Source organism: Metopolophium dirhodum, chromosome 4, assembly GCF_019925205.1.
Source record: "Metopolophium dirhodum isolate CAU chromosome 4, ASM1992520v1, whole genome shotgun sequence".
NCBI classification, from domain to species: domain Eukaryota; kingdom Metazoa; phylum Arthropoda; class Insecta; order Hemiptera; family Aphididae; genus Metopolophium; species Metopolophium dirhodum.
The window spans coordinates 32,198,117-32,219,948 of NC_083563.1; the positions used below are offsets into that span (position 1 = coordinate 32,198,117).

Here is a 21,832-nt window from a genome sequence, read left to right on the forward strand (position 1 = left end):
CCAACATTGAATTATAATATTATTATTATTTATTATTAATAAAATATTATTGCTGGTTTTAAGTGGCTTGCGCGTGTGATCAATATTAAAATACCGCGTTTGATTCCGTATCGATTGGTCCGATCCGAAATCCAGCGATAAATCAGTAATCACCACGCCGACCGTCGGGTGAACGAGTGAAGAAGTGAACTTGCTAAGTCGAATTTTGTTATTCTCGTACAAGTAAGCGCTGTTCGCGGCATTATCGTATACCGCGCAACCGCGTTCCCAACTTCCATCCGTACGTTTTCTTGTATTGTAAAGTTGTATTATTATCTGAATGACTGAACGGAGTAAATAAATAAAATAAAAATAAAAAAAGCAAAAAACTACATTGTAATTTCGATGAAACAATATCCGATATCGTCGCTCATCACCGTTGGCAGTACAGCACGATAATATCGTCTTCACGTCTTTCCATCATCGTCGTCGACCGCCATCATCATCTTCGTCGTCGTAGTCTCTGTGCGCGGTCCGCCGCAGGTTTTCTCAGGGTCCGCTAGGAAACGAAATCGAACGACCATCATTAAACGTATTATATCCGATCCCGATGATATGCGTCATGAAATGGAAGACTAGACGCACAATTTGTCGTTTTTGTTGAATTGTAAATTTAAAAAAAATGTAAGTAGGTCATTTTTAGACTGGTTGTCGAACAGATTTCACCCCACTGCTGATCCCTTGGGTGAAGTAGTGTGGGAAAGTCAAAAATAATTTAATCCCCAAACCGTCGTTCCACCGCTCGACGGCACGTCCAACTCGACGACTGTCGTCAGGTACCATAATCATATTATGTAGCATGAGTGACAATGTCGGTTTTCTTCTACCTGATTCAAACGTGATGCAACTACGTAGGGTTATACACATTGTAATTGTTTTACAGTTCATCAGAGATTTACTATGGGTCAGACATTATCAGAACCGGTGACTACAAAGCACACGGAAAGCTGTCAGAACCAGTTTCTAAAGGTTGGCTCCAGCTCTATGCAAGGATGGAGAATCAACATGGAAGATTCCCACACTCATATACTGGCACTTCCTGATGATCCGAATGCCGCATTTTTTGGAGTATATGATGGTCATGGCGGTAATAATTATTTTAAGAGAATAGCAACTACAAATTTAAGAGTCTGTCGTATGTCAAAAATACAGTTGCACCAGTTTTTGATTAAAAATACACTGATGCATATTATAATGAATCTAGGGAAAAAATGTCAATAATTAATAAATATAATAGGTATATAATCATAGTTTATAACTTACAAAATTAGAAACAATCGTATTTTAAATGTACGTTCAACTTTGTAAAAAGAAATATGAAGTTTACCTATGGAATACAGTCAATAACTTATATATTAAAAAACAATTTAATCACCCTTTTTTATTATATTAGGTACCTATAACTTACGAATGTTAAAAAATCTAATACATACTAATTTTGTCTGCTTGTATTTTTAATTTTAATTCATATATTTTCCACAATACTAGTTTGTCCTAATATTTTTTATGTTACTCAATTCTCTAAGCGCATCTTATGCCAATTTTTTTTCATCTACAAATGTTTCAATATTAATTTTTCTTATTACTTTTCAGTTGATTGGATGCTTATGTCCACATAGCTTTGCAAACCGATTATTCCACCCTTCAATCATTATTTGTTCACTAACTTCCTGGTAATCCCCCTCATAATGTGGTTGTATGTACATTCCATAAGGAAGGTGAAAGTATAGGTGTACATTTTTTTCCCTACGCTTACAATACAAAGTATCGTTTTTAGGACTAAATAAGCATATTTGTTCTTTCTTATTATATGTGTTTTTTGTTGTTGAGTCTGTACTATCTTATATTAATTTAATGTTTTATTAGTTTTACAATTGGTTATTGTGCTATTTATGCTCAATTTATGTAAATTAAATTATAGGTACCATAGTTATATTTAATCATCATTAATTAAAGATTAAGATTATTTCATTATGGGTTATATTATTGTATTTGTGAATGTGAGAATAACGTATATTGAGTACAAGAAGTAATATTATTTTTCAATTTAAAGTACTTTCACCTTAATGACAAGTTTTAAAGTTTCATATAATGATATTTTTTACTTTTATTTAAATTGTCTATACCTACTCTGAGGACCGTTCTTACAGTTAACCGGCCAAATTCTGCCGGTAATAAAATCGGTTATCAGTCGGTTAGCGTTAACCGACACTTTACCAGACATTATAAAGACAGCCCTAAGAAATTAAAACTATATTTATTATTTACTATCTTTCTCAAATAAGTTTTCTCTAAATTCAATTTTTTTCCTAGGACATATTTTAGTTAGTGGTTTTACAATGGTGTTTATTTATTTTTTTTTATCTTGTATACAAAATTTCTACCTGAAGGGGTGCTTTGATTTCAACTTATAGGATCTTATCTTTTAGCAAATCGGATTAAGATGGTACTTTTTCGGTTTTCCAAGTTTTTAGTTATTTAATGCCACAGGAAAAACCACCGACAAATTACAAAAAACCGCTAAAAACTAATTCTAACACTTTGTTTATCATCATAGAAACAAATAAAAATAAAAATAATGATTTTAGTTATTTTGTTGTAATTTATTATATTAGTTCAAATAATAATAATGAATAATAACAATATAAAATATCCAGACTGACAAACCGTTTCCGCTTAGAATCGTTTTCCGTAAACAATGATATTATATCATTGAATTAAAATTTAATACAATCCATTATAAAGTGACTCACTTGTAACTTACACATCAGAACGAAATCCACTTACCTGCTTTTTTATTTTATAAAACTAATAAGCTATGTCTTGATCAAAATTATGTCCATTTAAAATTTAATTATTCTATTGTTATTACTATATTTAAATTTAGGTGCAAGGATAGCACAATATGCTGGCAAGCATTTACATAAATTTATTACCAAAAGACCAGAGTATGAAGAAAATAAAATTAGTGATGCCTTACAACTGGTAATACTGTGCTTTAAATATTCCAAAATAGCATTTATAGTGTCATATATTTTCTTTCTAGGGTTTCATGGACATGGACACTGCTATGGCTGAAGATGAACTTTTAAAAGATGAGCTTGCTGGATCAACTGCTGTAGTTGTTTTATTAAAAGATAAAAAAATGTATTGTGTAAGGAAATATATATTATGTTTAATTTTATCTGATTTCCATTTTTCTAATTTCTACTTTTTTCTTAACATTTAGGCAAACGTTGGAGATTCAAGAGCTATTGCATCAGTAAGTGGTGTAGTTGAACCATTATCATATGACCACAAACCAAACAATGAGTTAGAAACCAAAAGAATTGAAGCAGCTGGTGGTTGGGTCATGTTTAACAGGGTGAATGGCAACTTAGCTCTATCCAGAGCTCTAGGAGATTATATTTTCAAAAAAAATGACCAAAAAAAATTAGATGAACAAATTGTTATTGGTAAGTCCGATTTACAAAATGCCTTGGTAACGTTTGTGGGGTAAAAATATATGCCAACAGTTATATTTTATCTACCTGTATCAGAGTGCATGGCAGTGTCCCCTAAGCTCTTTAACAAAACTGTCTGTAATTTATTTGAGTAAAGCAGTAAGCAGAAAAAAACTAAAGAAAAATAACTATGAAAATAAAATAACAATTTGAAAACCTAAAAAAAAAACCATGATAAATAATTAGATATATTAAATTAAAACATGTTAAACACTTCAAGTTAATTTAAATATTTTTTTTTCGAAGCCAATAATATGTACTGATAAGATTAGTGAGGCAATGAAATGGATCATTCTCTACATTGAATAATAATAATTTTAAAAAGGTTCATTAATAATTGAATTTAATTTATAGTATAAAAATGTAATTAAATAAAATGTTTTATCTCTGAATAAATACATGGTACATTTAATGAAATTTAATTTCTAGCCTGGCCTGATATTGAAGTTAAGCCAGTTACAAAGGACTTAGAATTTATTGTCTTAGCATGTGATGGAATTTGGGACGTAATGACTAATGAAGTAAGACATATTTTAAATAAATAATATTATAATCAATGTTAATACACAGAATGATTGTAAAATAATATACTATATTATTTTTATCATACTTTGATTTAAATCTAATTCTGATATTTCTTTATCTACTTTGTGAAGAGTTTAAATAAAAATAAACTAAGTATTAATAATAATAATTTATTATCTTACACTATATTATAATAATATTAAATACTATCTACAAATTATATATATTATTTTTTTTTTCAGGAAGTTGTTGAGTTTGTGCGTTTCCGTGTCAGCAATGGCATGGAGCCCGAGGATATATGTGAAGACTTAATGACAAGGTGTCTAGCACCTAATGGTCAAATGGGAGGTCTTGGGTGTGACAATATGACAGTTGTGATAGTTTGTTTCCTAGGAGAAGGACGTACTTGGAAAGAATTACAAGTACAGTGTTCTAAACCTTCAGCTGCAGAATCAAACAGCCCAAATAGCTCCCCAACATCAAGTCCCAAAGCCAAGCACTAGTATTTTCTTGAGCATTGTTTTATTTATATTTTATTTTACTTTGGTTCTCACACATCATTTGTTTTCTGGCAATAAATTAATATTAATAATAATAATAATAATAATAATAATAAATGTGTACATAATAGCACTGGGATAATATTTTAAATTGTTTGTGTCATAATATTATATTTTACCTAACATTTTTTTCCTTTTTATAATTGTCTCTTGTAGATAAAAAGTAATATATTGCCCTATATAAATCCCAAGTCATTTTTGTATTTATATAAGTTTTTTTTATATATATATAATATGCTATGATATACTAATGTCTAATACATAATTGGAACACTAATGATGTAAATAACATTTTCATGTAACACACTAGTCCATCCAGTACTTTAGAGGATGATGTTAATACTTAGAGCATGAGTTAAAAATGAAACAAAATTATACATAAATATTTTAATACGAAACATAGTGCGTTAAATGTTATGTAATTTTAAACAAAATATTTGTACAATCAGACGTTTAGTTTTTAGCACCCAAAGGACTGGCCGTATTATAATTTTTGTGAATGAATATTAATAAAAATAATAGTACAACTTGTATTTGTTAAAATGATTGAGTAATATCAATTAATATTATATTTTTAATAGTTTTAAGAGTTATATAACTTAAAAAAAATCATGTCATTATAGTTAACTACTAGTATTTGAAATAAAAATATGGTTTCCTAGATTGATAGTATGTTAAACCAATGTCTCATATCCATATTCCACGAACACGTCAACAAATTAAAAATATGAATCATTAAAATAAAAAGAACATTAAGCCGATTATCGCATTCAACTATAAAAAAGTGTGGTGTACAATTTGAATGGTCTATATTAGGCGTCGGGGTGTCCCACAGCTCACATAACTTTTTTATTTTTAATGCGAGTCATCGGGTTCATCATTTATCAACAGTGTCGTAGCCAGGGGGTGGGCGTGTGCCACCACCGAAAATTTTTTTGGCTTGTTTTATATTATATTTTATGTTTGATAAAAATTAAAAGTTAAGGCCGTCAAAGCGGCGAACCATTTTGAAGTGGTTGGATTTAGGAAATATTGTACATCCATCGTTAGTGCTGTGTGAGTTCCCCGAACGCTTTATGTAATTACTTATTAAAGATAATCGACGGCTAAGATTCTTGGACCTCAGTAACGTACATACGCGCAGTCACGTAACTATATTTTGTGATAAAAAAATGTTCAAATTCCATGTGCCACGAAATTCCCAAAAAGCAGAAGAAAATTCACACAATGCCAAAAGCCCTATTTTAATTTTGAAAACATTTGAATTCCTCAATCTCTTTTCTAGGTTATGTAGGAAATGGATTTTTGATTTGTACTTTGTGGTATTGTTTAGTGAGTATAGTATCAAATTAATTTTTTTTTTTTTCCAAAATTCAATTTTACTTGAGTATAATTAAAAAAAAAATCGCTTTCATCAAATTACAGACATAAAGGGGAGAAATTCTTATATTTTTCTGAAATTCAAATTGGACTTCTGGAAGCATATTATTTTTACACCATCATTCTTAACTGGTTGTAACTTGTATATAGTAATACATTGGTTTCCGAAAAAAAAAATTGGAAAATACACGTAGGCGCCAAACTAAAGTTTATATCGCTAAATTTAACAAATATTTTGTTCGAAAAATAATTCAAACCAATCCCTTCCTCTCATCCAAAATTCCTGAGCATGCCTCTGCACTGGGATACGGGAAAGTTCCTTGTGGGCCGATCGTCGTGTTTTAACTGGACCTGTAAAGTTGGATTAAAAATTATTTGATGATAGTAAACTGCGTGTATGCAGTGTTTGTTGCCACATTACGATTTTGGCTGCACTATAAATAGTACCTAAATAAGGTACCTACTTGAGTTAATTATTTATATTTATTTTAAACTATAATTTGTATTAATATTTTTTTATGTAACTACCTAAATTAATACTTAATATTATTATATTATTACATGCATGGCATTTTACCCGATTTTGGTTGCATTTAGAAAAAACCAGCTGATAACTTTAGATTCTGAGCGGAGCAATGAATGTATTGATTTAGGTGGTATGTGTATTTTTTTGTGTTCGTCATCAATTTTCAAATTCGTCATCTTTTCTAATTTCTGGTAGGTAAATGTAATGTACTTTGGTACTATGACTATGGTCTATGAGTGATCAAAAGTAAAAAAATCACAGTAGTTTTCAAAAGCGTCGGGAAAAAGAAGAAATTGAGGATCTTTTTGATCTGTTTATAGATATGAAAAATGTACGAAAACATTCTTTTAACTTTTATTTATTATGGTATTTGAAAACTACTTGGAATTTTTCACTTTTGAACCTCTAAAGGCTAGGTTCACTTTCTTACCAGTCAGTACCAGAAAAGATGCAGAAGTGGAAAATCGAAGCATTTTGATTTGTTACTCCTCCAAATGATGATGACAGACTAAAAAAATAATAGTTTATTTCTTATTAAAGACAAAAATCGTAACAACAATAATTTAAATCAGGTATTCACTTTTATTGTGTTGTATACGTACTTAAAGACATTGTAAATATGTAAACTGTTAACATAATATTAAGCTGTTCGCATAGGCGTGCGCAGACTTTTGGTTCCGGGGGTGCACACTAAAAATTAGGGCTCACAATAATTTTGAAAACAATCATAGATACAGACAATGTTTTAAAGATATCAAATGCACTAAAAATATTTATTTTATTTTTTTATTCATTCTAATAAATATTACATAACAATATAAAGATATACAATCTTATAATGATAATCGACGTTTAAACAGAACAACATTTTTAAATTCGTCAATAATTTCATTATTTTAATTTACATTTAGTAAATAATTAGGACCCTTGTCGTTTTTTGTGAAGGGTCCGGGGGTGCCCATGCACCCCCGGCACCCCCTGTGCGCACGACTATAGCTGTTCGAAAAGAACTGATATCAATGAAGGCAGCCCGAAGGTAGGTACCTACCTATTACTTATACTAATAAAGTTTTAATAGTGCATAATATCTTTCCAAATGTGTATATAGTATTTAAATTGTCAACAAAATTATTTAAATCATCACCATATTACAGGACAATATAGAGAATATACAACCATTATCATATATTCATATTAATGATATTTATTCTTAAGGGTCCCAGTGCCAATTTTAAAATTTTCCACAATTCAATAAAATTTGAAAATTAAATTTTATATTTTAGTTGCCCCCTCGATTATAAGACTTTTCCACTTATCTACTACCCGATACCTATTTAGGGGGGTTGATATGCTGTATTATGTCGGAAAAAATGACTTTACAGGAATAACTCTCAAGCTTTGTAGAATTGTCGGATTTTGATGACTATTTTTTTTATCTGAAAGAAGAAGACTTCCTACAGCCCGCATCGATCTCTGATTTTATATTTTATTTTGAATAGTTGTATTAAAAATTTTGTAAAAAAATGCTTTTTATCTTGTATTTTTTTAGACGTATTATAAAGTTTGAGGATAAAATATTGAAAAACAGAGATCGATGCGGGCTGTAGAATATTCCCCTCTAGCAATTAAAAAAAAATTTGATTTACAAGGCGGTATCGTTATTCCCGCAGAATGTATTTTTGAGCACAAAATGGCATCGGCACCGGGCGCCTTAAATACAATATTGCATTCAATCGTTACATCAATGCTAGACACTTTTCTTATAATCGATTATCAATATTAATGGATATCATAATTTAAGTTTCCTAAAATAGCATTAGTTTTAAGGAAAACGTCAAAATATTATCAATGTTTCATTATTTCTCAATTCAATAACAGTAAAATAGCATTGAATTAATAGCAGATATCGTTATGTTGATAGTTAACGAAAATGTATTTTAGATTCTGAAAGGTATGTTATGGGATTTTTGATTAGTTAATAGTTTCTGATAAAATGTTAGTATAGATCATAGACCTATAAACCATACTTGGCATACTTAGGAGTAAAGGTTACACAGGTTAAATTGACATAAATAACAATACCTACAAAATAAATTATTACCTACTATTATTATTTATGTATAGTTATAGATATTAAATATAACTGGTTAAAAATATAAGTACAAGTACCTACCTATTCATATTTTTTTTAAATCAGTCATGATTTAAGTTTTGAGTAACTAGGTACTTAAAGGTAAAAAAGTGTAGAGATGATATTTATTTAGAAAATTACTCGATCTACAAATTTTGTCAAAGCTGTTTTTACAAAAAATTAAGATATAAATGAAAAATCTATTTTGTGACGGCCTTGAATATTATTAATATACCATAAAATGTTGGTCAATAAAACCAGAGTTTTTTTATTTTATAATTAGAGCAATGTTGATTATTGGCAAAGGTATTTTTATATTTTATTTTTATTTGAAAAAAACCAAATTATTAAAATTCTCAGGTGGTGAATTTGCCCCCCCCCCCCCACCAGGCGTGCCTGAAAATTAGTAAGAATTTATTAATAAATAATAAATAGTAATAAATATTAAATCCAGTGTACATACAATACAAATTAATATACCTAAAGTGACCCACTTGCAACCTACTGTACAGCAGAGTGACACCCACTTTTTACTTTACAGTTTAATTTTTAAAGATTTGATAATATTTTAGGAAAGAATTGAATAATTTATTTTGACGAGGCTATTACAAGTTTTTGGGGGGCTAGCCCCACGCCCCCCCCCCCTAGTCGCGCTTATGCTTATAACATAAGTATGAATCCAAAAAAATAATATTCGTAATTCTAAAAAAAAAAATTACGTGTTGAAAAAATTATTAAATATATCATTATGATTAAACTTTCTGCGAAGTAAACTAACTGTTGACTAATATTTAATTTTACTATTATACTCTTATTTTGTAATTTTAGATATTTGACATTTAAAAATTAGGTATTATAATTACGGAAGTATTAAGGATTTCTGTGATGCGCTGTGGCATAGGTAGCATAGACGCATAATAGTGCCATACACATCCCCGAACAGTTTTTAATTTAGACAATAGGTAACAATATATATATTTATAAATTATAATACAATTATAAATTACATTAAGTTTTATAATTATGTATCATAAAATATAAAAATACTGGTGAACATTTTTCTGCTGCACCTATATAGTAATTAGTAGGTTTGAACATTGAATTGGAGGTAACTCATTGTAATGAATGAGGTTAATTTGAATTCAATGATTAATAATAGATTTAATATATATATATATATATATTTATATTATGTTTATGTAATGTAATTAGTAATTTCTGAACTCGGTGGGTTGAACGTATTTTCGTCAATAAAATGCATAAGACCGAAGTGCTATAAAATGTTATGTACAGCATAAGTGGAACTAGACATTTGAACAAATGGGTGCTTACTGCTTAGCTCTAAGAATTTTTTGTGACTTGATGGGACCCACACCATTATTTGCCTATATGTTAACAGGTAAACAATGCTTTTGTGTTATAATATTGTAATTTGATAAATTATCAACTTTTCATTTCATTTTTTTGGGAATACTAATTTTGACTTAGGGTGTGCTAAAGACCCAAAGCACCCCCTCCCTAGTTGTGTCATTGATGGACAGGTTAAAGGACTCGAGGTATAGTAATAGTTACCTATTTTAAAATAATGTAGGTATAAACAAAATGTATTATTGAATATTTAGAACACCTATGTAACGGCAGATAGTTTGAAGTCTATGATTAATATTTATTTTTTAATTACGAGAACTAACAAACAATTTGGTGTTGATTCGATACTAGATATCCTAACGAAAGACGTATGTACCAATGTCCTAAAACTGAGTAAAACCTATACTAAGGCCAATTTATACCTAACAAGACAAATCAAATATCATAACACGTGTAGGTACGTGCAAAGTGTAAAAAGCACGATGTACAGGTATTTCACATAATATCTTACGATTCTAACGTCCCCTTATAATGTGGCTCCCGTCTCCCGGGGAGAATGCGCCCCTGGCCACATCTAATTACGTAACCTCAGTATGACGTACATAGTGGCAATTTACTTATGTACCTAGTTGGTTTCCATTTTATATCTCGTTACCGTACATTATTGTATATTTAGCCGATTTAGTCATTACTACGGACTAAGATTAGTCCGTGGTCATTACAGGGCTGTATTTTTACTTGACATGTGTCGTCTACTAGCCTACTTCTTAGCCCTTAAGCGGCTAAGCCCCCCTTGTTAGTTATTTGCACCTATCAATCCTATCAATGCACCTTGCACATAATATTGTGCCCTGTGGTACAACTTGTACCGTACAACCCATGCTAAACAGAAATTAGAATTATACCTAATATCTATATTTTACTATTTAGTATTTTGGTTAGTACATTGGTACAACCCATTATAGACCTATAAACTAATGGACAGCGCTTAGAGAGAGAGGTCAGGGGTACAATATAGAGTAAAAGAGAAAAGAGAACGTGTGGGAAATCTAGTAGTTGCATACGTCAATGATTGCCCTCTTTATGTTCTTTCTCTCTTTTCTCTCTTCATTCTTTCTTCTTTTTTTCTCTTATATGATTCCCGTGCATTGATGGCAGGGCGGAGTAGAATGCGCTGTCCATTATTTAGTTTATAGACCCATCTTGGTACAACCGTAATAGATAACAAAGAAACCTGGATTCTGTCTTATCACATAATAATATTATCGATGAAAAACCCGCGCTTTTGTGGCACAACAATTTATTAATATAATAATTGTATTTTCAATTTTGAATAATTCAACCACAGTTTATGAATGATAACGTTTCGAGTATATAATAGCATGACTAAATAGAAATATTATTTTGTCATGTATAATTGATAATTTATCTGCATAACGTATATCTTAAGACTTTCGTAGATGATGTACTGTCGAGTTGTTTCCGGTAGGTACAAGCACGATCTATGAAATATTAAATCATTGGTACGAGTAGAAAATGACGTCATTTGAATGCAGAGGAGTGCTGGTCGACTTTCCCTACGAACCGTACGAAGTTCAGAAACGGTACATCGAAAAGGTTCTGGAATGTTTGCAAAATGTAAGCAGCCGTAAACGTACATCGTAATTATTATTTTTCTACTAGATCGGTGTGTGTACGTTGGGTCTTACGTTTTCAGGGGCACAATGGTGTGCTGGAGTCACCCACCGGGACGGGAAAAACGCTGTCATTGTTATGTTCATCGTTAGCCTGGCTGTTGGCCAAAAAAGCAGCGATTCAAGCCAATCGAATGTGTCCGACGGAAAGTAATTTAACTATTTCAATCAATACAGCGGCTGGTGTTGACAAGAATCCCAACAGTGCTTGGAGTAAGTTTACACATTTTTAAGTTTTGGTATTTTAGATTCTGAGCGATACAGTTAATGTATTGGTTTTAATTCACATTACCTCGACTGGTGTACTTGCGCAATTATTGGTCACTGGAGTTCCTTCCTGATGATTGTTGTTAAGTGTAACACATGTCAAAAGAAAGCCACTATACTAATTAATATCCTTGACAAATATACCAGTTGATGGAACACTTTATACACTAATATTACTTGCCCATTTGATTATTATTATAGTTGGCAAGTACTCCAGTCGTGCGAAACCGGCTATATAATGTAGGTAATATGTATGTAATTTTAAAATATATTTTGAATCTGTCATGGCTGAGGGAGTACATATGCTGCAATCCTCAACTTAGAGAGTGGTTTCTGGTTGCAAAATGGACTAGTTGGTTATTTGCATCAAAACATTCTCTAACACTTATTTGAATACTTCAAAATAATCTGGAAAAACTAAAAAAAAAATAAACCAAACAAATTAATAATACAATTTATGTGATTGTTTAGGCAAAAATAACTATGACTTACCATAATATTACCTATTAATTGAAAATATTTTACTAATAGTACCTAATTGGGTAATATAAATAAATTATAAAACCTTTTCTGATCAGAATCGCTTTTTGTATGTAATGATTTATCAATTATCATTGAATTAAAATTGAAAACATCCTTAACAGTGACTTACTCCGTGACAAGGTATACTTGACACCTAAAATATGAAAGAACAACTTTTCCAGTTTTTAAATTTAAATACCTATATTTTATCTTCTACTTTTTTATAGATGGAGTGATTCGACCACCCCGTATCATTTACGGCTCACGAACTCACACTCAGCTGAATCAAGTGATGAAAGAACTTCGTCGGACTAATTACAAACACATGAAAGTTGGTATAATTGGTTCAAGAGATCAGTTGTGTATTCATCCAGAGGTAACAAAAGAAGCAATTTCTTCAGTTAAAATTGCATTATGCCGTGCTAAAGTCAGCACTCGAACATGCCAATTTTACAATAATGTTGAACTTAAATCAAAAGAAGCATTTGTAGGAAACGAGATAGCGGACATAGAAGATTTAGTAAATAAAGGGAAAAAATTTAACTGTTGTCCATATTATGGGTCTAGAGAACTACAAAAAGATGTTGACATACTATTCACTCCATATAATTACATTATTGATCCAAGGACAAGAAAAGCCCAAGACATCCAATTTAGTGTTGGTATTCATTCAATTTTATTTATTAATGATTATTAATATTATGTTATAGAAATAACCATAGTTAATAGTGGTCATTATATTAGGATGATGTTATCATTCTTGACGAAGGACATAATGTCGAAAAGATGTGTGAAGAATCCTGTTCTGTAGATATAAGTAGCACTGACATAGCTCTTTGCATTGATGCTGTGACTGATGTAAGTTACATTTTTATTTATAAATAACTAACAAGTTAAATTATTCTAGCTGATGATTAATTAATGAAAAGTTATCATATAATATTATAATATAACTTATATAATCCACTTAGATTATGAAACAATTGTATGATGAAAAAAATACAGAATTTTCTGCTGAACCAATACAGTTAAAGCAAAGAGAATTCTCCGATGATGATATATGTGTGTTAAAAGCATTATTTTTAGAAATAGAAAAAGTAATTGATGGCATTGAGCTTACGAACAGTACAAATGATAAGAAAATGGAAGGATCTTATATATTTAAACTGCTCCAAGGAGCGGATGTTAGTATTTACAATATTTATATTTAAACAAAAGTTACTGTTATTGATAACTAAATTTGGATCTAATCCTTTTTTTTAGATAACACCTTCAAATATGTCTAAATTTATTAGCTTTTTAAGTTCTGTTATATTATATATGTCATCATCCAATAGCAATGCTCCTCATCAAGCTAAAGAAGCATGTTTGTACAAATTTCAGCAATTTTTAGAATGTGTTTTGCAAAGTTTAGGAACTAACGGAGACCCTAAGAATACAGACAAATATTTTAGAGTAAGAAGTTAATTGTTTATATTTGTCTTAATTATTCTTTGTTTTTAATACATCTAGAATATTGTTTACAGAGTAATTATTATACTGTAATGATTTAAACATTTATTTTTAGACATACATACAGTTAGAGCAGAGTAAATATAAACCAAAAAATGATTCAATTAAATTAAAAGAACTCAAAAAAGGAAAAACTTTAAATTTTTGGTGCTTTAGTCCTGGATTTGGGTATATATTTGCTTATTTAGTATATTTTCTAGTGCAGGGTCTTTATAATATTGTGTGAATCAAATAGTGGGGATTGCATAAGAATATTACATAATCCCTACTCCCTTCTTTTTTTAAAAATCAATTTGAATGATATAATAGTAGTATTTATCTAACCGGAGCCGGCTTTAGGTAAGGGCTAGCAAGGCCCCCTGCCCGTCTATTCTAAAGGCTTTCCATAAAAAAATTGCTCCAGTCCTCGCTTAACCTTAAGTCCAGCTCTGTATATAACATACCACATATAATTATAGAAACATTATTAAGTTGTGTTAATGTTTATTTTTAACTACATTTTGAAAAAATGTAATAGTTTTAATTTCTTTTTTAGTTTTTCTTGGTATTCCTATGTTGATTGTACGAGAAAACATCAAACAATCAATTCATTCATTTTTATTAAAATAAATAATAGAGTATGCTGCCCGATGATACATGTTATATCAAACGTTTTATAAATAAATAAGTTGAACAGTTATATAACTAGTAGCTTAATTCTCCTTGTTATTTAAATGTGGCTGTGAGTCATAGTGTAATTAATTTTATGCAATATGGGTTTTTATGATAAATTCAATAAGGATCTCTGTACAGAAATATACTTTCTTTTAATAGTTATTCGCATCATTTCTGAATAATTAACAGTTGACTTCCATAGGATGAGAGACTTATTGGATCGAAATGTTCGTTGTATAATACTTACAAGTGGTACATTGTCTCCTTTAGCTGCAACCATTTCTGAAATAGGAATTCCAGTTAAAGTACAATTACAAAATGCTCATGTCATCAAAAATAGTCAGGTTAGTTAAACTATGATTATTTATTTAAGTATACATGATTAAATATTTGTTTATTAATTTAAGGTTTGTGTATCAGTTATAAAATCTGGACCAAGTAACAAACCACTTATATGCAACTACAGTAGCCGGTAAATAAAATTTCTATAAATCATTTAAAGTTTGTTTACTGGATTGACCATATTAATCTTTTAAACTGTATTGTTTTATATTTTAATTTGCTTAAAAAAGAATATAGTTAAATGAATTATAAAATGTATTTTGACCTACGCAGTGAATTGTGTCTAATAATAATATAACAGAATAAGGCACATTTTAAATAATAAATTATACTTTTTTTTTGTTTTAGGAATAATTCTGATTTTCTTACAAGTTTGGGTCAAACTTTAGTAAATTTTTCTCGTATTATACCTGGAGGTACTTTGGTTTTTTTCCCTTCATATCCGTTTTTAGACCAGTGTGTTAATCATTGGCAGGGTTGCAATATTTGGGCATCAATCACTAAGAATAAAGTAATATAAATATATAATATTTACAAAAAAGTATTGTGATAAATATTGTTTTATTTTAGTCTATATTTGTTGAACCAAAAAATAAGGACGTGTTAAACAGCGTAATTGAAGAATATTATAAAGCCATTCAAGAAAACAAGGGTGCTTTATTGTTAGCTGTTTATAGAGGAAAAGTGTCTGAAGGTCTTGACTTTTCTGATTGGAAAGCTAGAGCTGTGATTATATTAGGACTACCATATCCTCCTTACCAAGATCCACGGGTTGTGATGAAAAGAGAATATTTGGATGAAATGAGAAAAGAAAATTCACAAGTAAAAATTAAAAATTAGTTTTTTATTATTTATTTAACATTTGTTGTTGTTATTGATGTTTCTGTTGTGGCTTTAGTGTTTGTCTGGTCAAGAATGGTACAAATTGGAAGCTATTAAGGCTGTGAATCAAGCAATGGGCCGAGTGATAAGACATATTAGCGATTGGGGTTCTATTATATTTTGTGATGAACGTTATGCTGGTTTTAATATTAAATCACAGCTCTCTGCTTGGTTACAACCTCATATAAAAATATATGATCAGTTTTCAATAGCTTACAGAGAAAACATGAAATTTTTCAAAAATACTGGGGCAATAGTAATTAATTATTTACATAATGCTTAAAAAGAATATTTAACTAAAGAAAGAATAATTTGTAATTTATATTTTAGATGCCTTCTGCTGTCTTATTTTCAAATGCTTCATTCGACGAGCCAGCTCAAGCTACTGTATTGAGATCAATTGAATCAGTTAAAAGAAAAGTATCGGAAGATGGCACTATAAAACTTTATGAAGGTTACTGTAGTATAAATGAAAACAAAACAGAAAAATCAAATACACTGATCAGCTCTAGTAGCTCTAATAGTGTTTTAGAGTCTGTCGATAACTTTGAAGAGCATACAATAATCAACACCATATTAGAAAGTCAGCCTTTAAAAATTGAAATAACATCTGAAATAAAACCTTTGGCTAAAAAGCGAAAATTAAAAATAATTCCCAATAAAATTGAGTATCCCAAAACAATAGTTGACTCAAAAAGTAAAATCCTTAATTTTATGAATAATGTAAGTGTTCATCTTTAGCTCAAACTTCTGTTAAAATAAAATGTTAATTAAATATATTATATAATTATGTTATTTTTATTTTTATCTGTGTTACATGTAGGTACGGACTGTACTAAATGAAGAAAATACATATACAAATTTTGTCAGAATCGTTAGAAAATACATTACGGAAAAAAATGTTATTGAATTAATTGAAAGTCTAAACAAGTTATTTCCAAAAAAGACTAAAGAGATTATCAGTGTATTACTAGGTAAACAACATTGTATTCATAAATCTAAAATTCAGCTGCTCAAAAATTAATAATGATTGATCTTAATATTGCTGAATTCAAATGTTTCAGATTTAAAAAAGTTTTTGAAAAATGAACCAAATAATCAACTATTATCAGATTATTTTGATCGATTATCACCTGACATGTAAATAATTAAACCACATCATTTTTTACGTCTTGCACTTAAATAATTTTTATGATACATTAAACCTAAAAAAATATTAATGTTTTGTTATTTTGTAGTTTATTTTCATATACATTAAAGAATAAAGTATACATTATTTATTTATTTACTAATATTCTAATTTTAGTTGGTACTTATGTCTTATAAGTTAATCGTACAAAATTATTATTTTGTCAAGATGTATGAGTACACGAGTCTTACTATTTTCGAAAAATATTAATTTATAATATACTTTAATGTAATTTTAGACTTAGGTACAACTTCTTCCGAGAGTACAGTTGAATAAAAAGCATAATATATTAGTTCATTGATGTTAAGCGTCTATAAAATAACAAAATATGATTATTTTATGATGTTTAGACACACTAGGATTTTTCTTGGTATAACTTGAAAAATCTAATATGATTACCTATGCAATGATTGCAATCATTGTGCTAACTGCTTAGTTCATTTTAATTCTAAATGCTGATCTCCACACATCTTTAATACTATTATGTCTATGCTATAATCCTTCTCATAGATGATAAAGTTATGGAAATAATAGTACTTAACATATTCTTTTATATTGTATGTAAGTAATAAACCGTTTTTCTAGTTTCCCCCTTAGATCATAAGTCATAACATTATATTAGGTAGTTTAAAAATAAAAATTAAATAATTTAATAATATGATAAGGTTTCTACCTGACCAAATAAATGGTTTCTATTATACTAAACAATTTACAAACGACCTGAAATATATTTTTTTAGTATCTACCACCATCCCAGACAAATAGAGAATTTAGTTTAATCCACGGACTAAGTTAAATCTGAATATAGATAATATAGCTACAGCTGCGTTATAAATACTATAGTATTTGAATCATGAAGACTAGAATAAGAGGGAGACCAAACTCGTACTGCAGCCCTCGTGAAAAAAACGTACCGAAATGGCAAAATGAGTGGCACAATTAAACGGTCTACAGCGTACGCTAGGGTTGCTACTTTAACCCGCTTAGCATAGGAATTATTCATGTTTTTTAGAAAATATATGCATTATTTTGAACCACGACCCTCTTTAGATTTTATTGGCTTGTACGATTTCGCATTTATAATGTGCATAGTATTGTGTATATTTTACTACGCGGGTTAAAGCATAGTTGTTAAATTATTCTGTGGTAAACACATAATTATTAATATTATGTCTATGGGTAAACATAATATTATAAATTATTTTGTTAATAATTATTATACGCTATTATAATAATATGTTAATAATTATTATAATATTATTATTATGTTATTATTTTGTTTCAAATCAATAAACTGTTGCATTATAATTTTTTTCATGGAGTAAAGAGTTTGGTTGGTAAGTTGGTTGGACATTTTGTGCTTGTACCATAGCGGTATAGCCTAACATTTTGTGATTACGTTTTCGGACGCCACGCTCTTTTTCAGTCTTGCCCACGTTCCTGAATCTTGTAAGTAAAAGATTTCGGCTTGCGGGTTTTACTCGAATTCTTCATTCGCGTTTTTGTGTCTGCAACCTAACACAAGTAAGTACGTTTGATTTAAATCTGAATGCCAAGTGATTAAGTGTTGAATAAAAATGTATGGTTATTGAAAAAAAAAAATAATGTATAAAACACTTCTAGGACAGGAACCATGGACAAACCAGTAGTGTTATCTCGCGTATTGAAGGTCTTGGGCCGTACCGGTTCCCAGGGCCAATGTACCCAAGTCAAAGTTGAATTCATCGGCGAACAAAACCGTCAGATCATCAGGAACGTCAAAGGACCCGTGCGCGAGGGTGACATTCTCACGCTGCTCGAGTCTGAGAGAGAAGCTAGAAGACTTCGATAGGATTATCCTGTAGGTATAGGTTCATGTACGGTTTTTGTAATTTTAGTGGGGTACCGTGTTAGGACTTTAAAGTTTAAGTGATCATACTAAATATGGTCGTGTTATTCAATGCATACTATTTACACACTACGTTGCAGTTTCATTAAAAAACGTTTGCGGTCCTTCAGTAGCCACATACCGTACCTACAATATTTAATAACTACTTAATTAAATTATATAATGGTGGCACGGTCTACATTTATCTGCGGAAATGCTCAGAGTGTACGTATCAGCCGGTGTTGTTAGCTCCTGGGATTTTTAGCTACAAATCCTTGCCACACATACAAACCTGTTTCAACTAACCGTTTCCTCCCCCTACAAAAAATATAATAAGTAGACACCTACTAGGTAATTTATTTAACTGAATTTTTTCTCTATGATAACTGGTTATTTAAAAAAGCTTAAATTTGAATATTTAAGGACTATATAACTAAAAAAACTTCAATAAAGAACAATTTTGGTAGTCTATAAAATGTTGTCATAAAATTGTTCCCGTGTTTCAATATAAGTTGCAAAACACAAGTGACTTCATAAAATCACACTAAACAAAAGGTCATATCTAAAATACATGTGTGATACCTATTTACCAAGTACCTACGATTAAAATAATTATTTAATGTATAAATTATAAAAGTATATTTCTAAAATGATTGAATATTTCTTCAATTTTTTGTATTATTTCCACAGTATTAATAATTAGCTTAATATAGTTTATAGGAACGAATAAAAAAATAAAAATATACAAAATAGCCAAGATAAATAATGTTATAGATACTTAGTGATTTAAAGTTTAAACTAATACTGATACTAATCTGGATATTATATTTTAAATACTTTTACTTAAAAATTTAAATAATTAAATCGGAAAACATTTTGAGTTTAATTATTCTTACATGTAATTTTAAAGTTTGTATTCTATTCCGTATTTTATTGAAAAACAATTATAATATCAAAACTCAACAATTGGTTTGGATTATTTAATTGGCTACTGAATATTAATGCCTACAAATTGTTTTGAACAAACAATAATAAGTAGGTATGTATTTAAAACTGGCCGCAGTGTCATTAGCTTTTATGGTACTATTTAATTAAACAATTATATTTCATTACTTTTAAATCTTGAATAAAGCAATTTTGTTGCTAGTTAGTTGTTTCCTTAGTGCTTTTATATAGAGTTTTACATATACATCAGTATATACAATATACATAAGTACATTTTTGCGTTAATTAACATTTAAATTATTGTTAAAATTTATTTAGATTTATTTAACAATTGATTTTTATTTCCAGATGTATCCAATTCTGTTGAATTGTTCTTGCTGGTGGATACTGTTGCTGTTGCTGTTGTTGCTGTTCTGAGTGTACGTCTACATGAATTGTTCACCATTCTTATAATGTAAACTGCATTATTAATAAAGTGTATACTACAAACAATAGAAAGGCATTATTATTATTATTTGATATAAAAATATTATTATTTATTAATCTTAAATATAAAGAAATTAAGGGTTAGAACTTACAAATGTCTTGATCTTAAAGAAATTTAAGTTCAAATTTGAATAGTTTGGGATGGATTCAATTGGTAACAGACCCTACCTCCCCAGAGCTAGAACCAAACATACATAATTATACAAGTAATTACAAAAATTAAAAATAGTAAAGTAATTATATTAAAATCTATATTAATGCATTTAGAAGTTGATTTTGATATAAAGAAAAATTAAACAATACCACCTTAATATATCTAATTTTGATGGCTGAATATGCTTGATTGGAAATTGTTATTTACAAGTTGTATCAATCTATTTTGACTTGGATCCTAGGTATTTTTAAAATTGTTGTGGTACTTAAATTTATTCATTTTGATTTTTATTATACATATATTACTCTATTTCTAAATAATAATAAAACAACAAGCACATGTGTTGGATATGAAAAATGTACATGGTGATTAATATTTGTGTGTCATACATTCAAATAATTGGCTAGATCATCACTCTGGATTTGTCCCTGGAACAGTGAATACTTAAGTTTGAATTAATTGGGTGTAACATAAGAATAATTTTTTTTTGCCAAGTTTAAAACTGTTCAACTTTAATTAAGTTCAACTAGGGTGATTGGAAACAATATTTTTGAATTCCCATATTTTATACAATCATTAGTAGTTGTCATCACAATTGTTGGCGATTTCTGCATTATGACCTAATTAGAACACTTTCAGTAATGAGTAATGACAATAGAAAGTTTAATGTACTAACTATTCTTTAAAATAATTTTCATTTACATTTGCCCCATCAAAATATGATAAAACATTTTTAGGATAAATAAAAACAAACAAATTTGTTATTATGTTATCTGTAGGAATGACGTCTGGGGGATTTGAGAATATTTATCATTAGCATTGATTTTATATCACATGAATGTATGAATATGCATCTCTTGCCGTATATTATTACTTTGTGGCGCCAAACGTTTTTTAAATCACTGCGGTAAACTTTTTGGGTACCTACCTGCACCCACCTTAAAATATGGGGGTTTTTATTTGTAAATAGTAATACATGTAGTACAGGGGTGATCCTAAGGTTTATTTTTAAGGGGGTTTGGAGTAAATTTTTCCTATCTCCAAGAACAAAATTTGGCGACTGGTATTTTATAGTGATCCCTGCGGCCCTGCTTAATGTAATCATTTTGGCACTGATAAAAACGGATGACATAAACCAACTGGTAAGTGATTCTAAATGGAGCGATGATTGTATTGATATCAATGGTCTGTGTTTTTTTTTATTTCTGTTTCTTCTGTACACGATAAATAGTCGAAATAATTCTTCGATTTCAACTTCAGTATCTTTTCTGGTGGGTAAGTACATT

At 29.4% G+C, this 21,832-nt stretch overlaps 3 protein-coding genes across 5 annotated transcripts; all 3 read left to right on the forward strand.

Moving 5' to 3' along the window:
- Nucleotides 1–7: 7 nt before the first annotated feature.
- Nucleotides 8–5,294, forward strand: LOC132943343 (probable protein phosphatase 2C T23F11.1). 2 transcript variants are annotated; one of them, XM_061012303.1, is made up of 7 exons: nucleotides 8–663; nucleotides 923–1,126; nucleotides 2,927–3,024; nucleotides 3,086–3,193; nucleotides 3,269–3,494; nucleotides 3,972–4,063; nucleotides 4,310–5,294. In XM_061012303.1, exons 2-7 carry the CDS (start codon nucleotides 940–942, stop codon nucleotides 4,568–4,570), a joined length of 972 nt encoding a protein of 323 aa, XP_060868286.1. In that variant the 5' UTR covers nucleotides 8–663; nucleotides 923–939; the 3' UTR covers nucleotides 4,571–5,294. The 2 variants fall into 2 exon arrangements, with proteins under 2 accessions (XP_060868286.1, XP_060868287.1); XM_061012304.1 differs by lacking the exon at nucleotides 8–663 and adding an exon at nucleotides 670–815.
- A 6,044-nt stretch (nucleotides 5,295–11,338) lies between these two features.
- On the forward strand, nucleotides 11,339–17,189 carry LOC132942845 (regulator of telomere elongation helicase 1 homolog). Its single transcript, XM_061011502.1, has 15 exons — nucleotides 11,339–11,670; nucleotides 11,750–11,939; nucleotides 12,743–13,173; nucleotides 13,260–13,373; nucleotides 13,487–13,699; nucleotides 13,779–13,970; nucleotides 14,083–14,195; nucleotides 14,884–15,025; nucleotides 15,089–15,153; nucleotides 15,372–15,534; nucleotides 15,594–15,845; nucleotides 15,922–16,161; nucleotides 16,236–16,628; nucleotides 16,729–16,879; nucleotides 16,970–17,189. The coding sequence occupies exons 1-15, from the start codon at nucleotides 11,569–11,571 to the stop codon at nucleotides 17,047–17,049; spliced, it is 2,841 nt and encodes a 946-aa protein (XP_060867485.1). The 5' UTR covers nucleotides 11,339–11,568; the 3' UTR covers nucleotides 17,050–17,189.
- A 1,269-nt stretch (nucleotides 17,190–18,458) lies between these two features.
- On the forward strand, nucleotides 18,459–20,404 carry LOC132943811 (small ribosomal subunit protein eS28). 2 transcript variants are annotated; one of them, XM_061012927.1, is made up of 3 exons: nucleotides 18,459–18,618; nucleotides 18,718–18,938; nucleotides 20,255–20,404. In XM_061012927.1, the coding sequence occupies exon 2, from the start codon at nucleotides 18,728–18,730 to the stop codon at nucleotides 18,923–18,925; it is 198 nt and encodes a 65-aa protein (XP_060868910.1). In that variant the 5' UTR covers nucleotides 18,459–18,618; nucleotides 18,718–18,727; the 3' UTR covers nucleotides 18,926–18,938; nucleotides 20,255–20,404. The 2 variants fall into 2 exon arrangements, with proteins under 2 accessions (XP_060868910.1, XP_060868909.1); XM_061012926.1 differs by having other exon boundaries at nucleotides 18,718–18,934.
- Nucleotides 20,405–21,832: the final 1,428 nt, after the last annotated feature.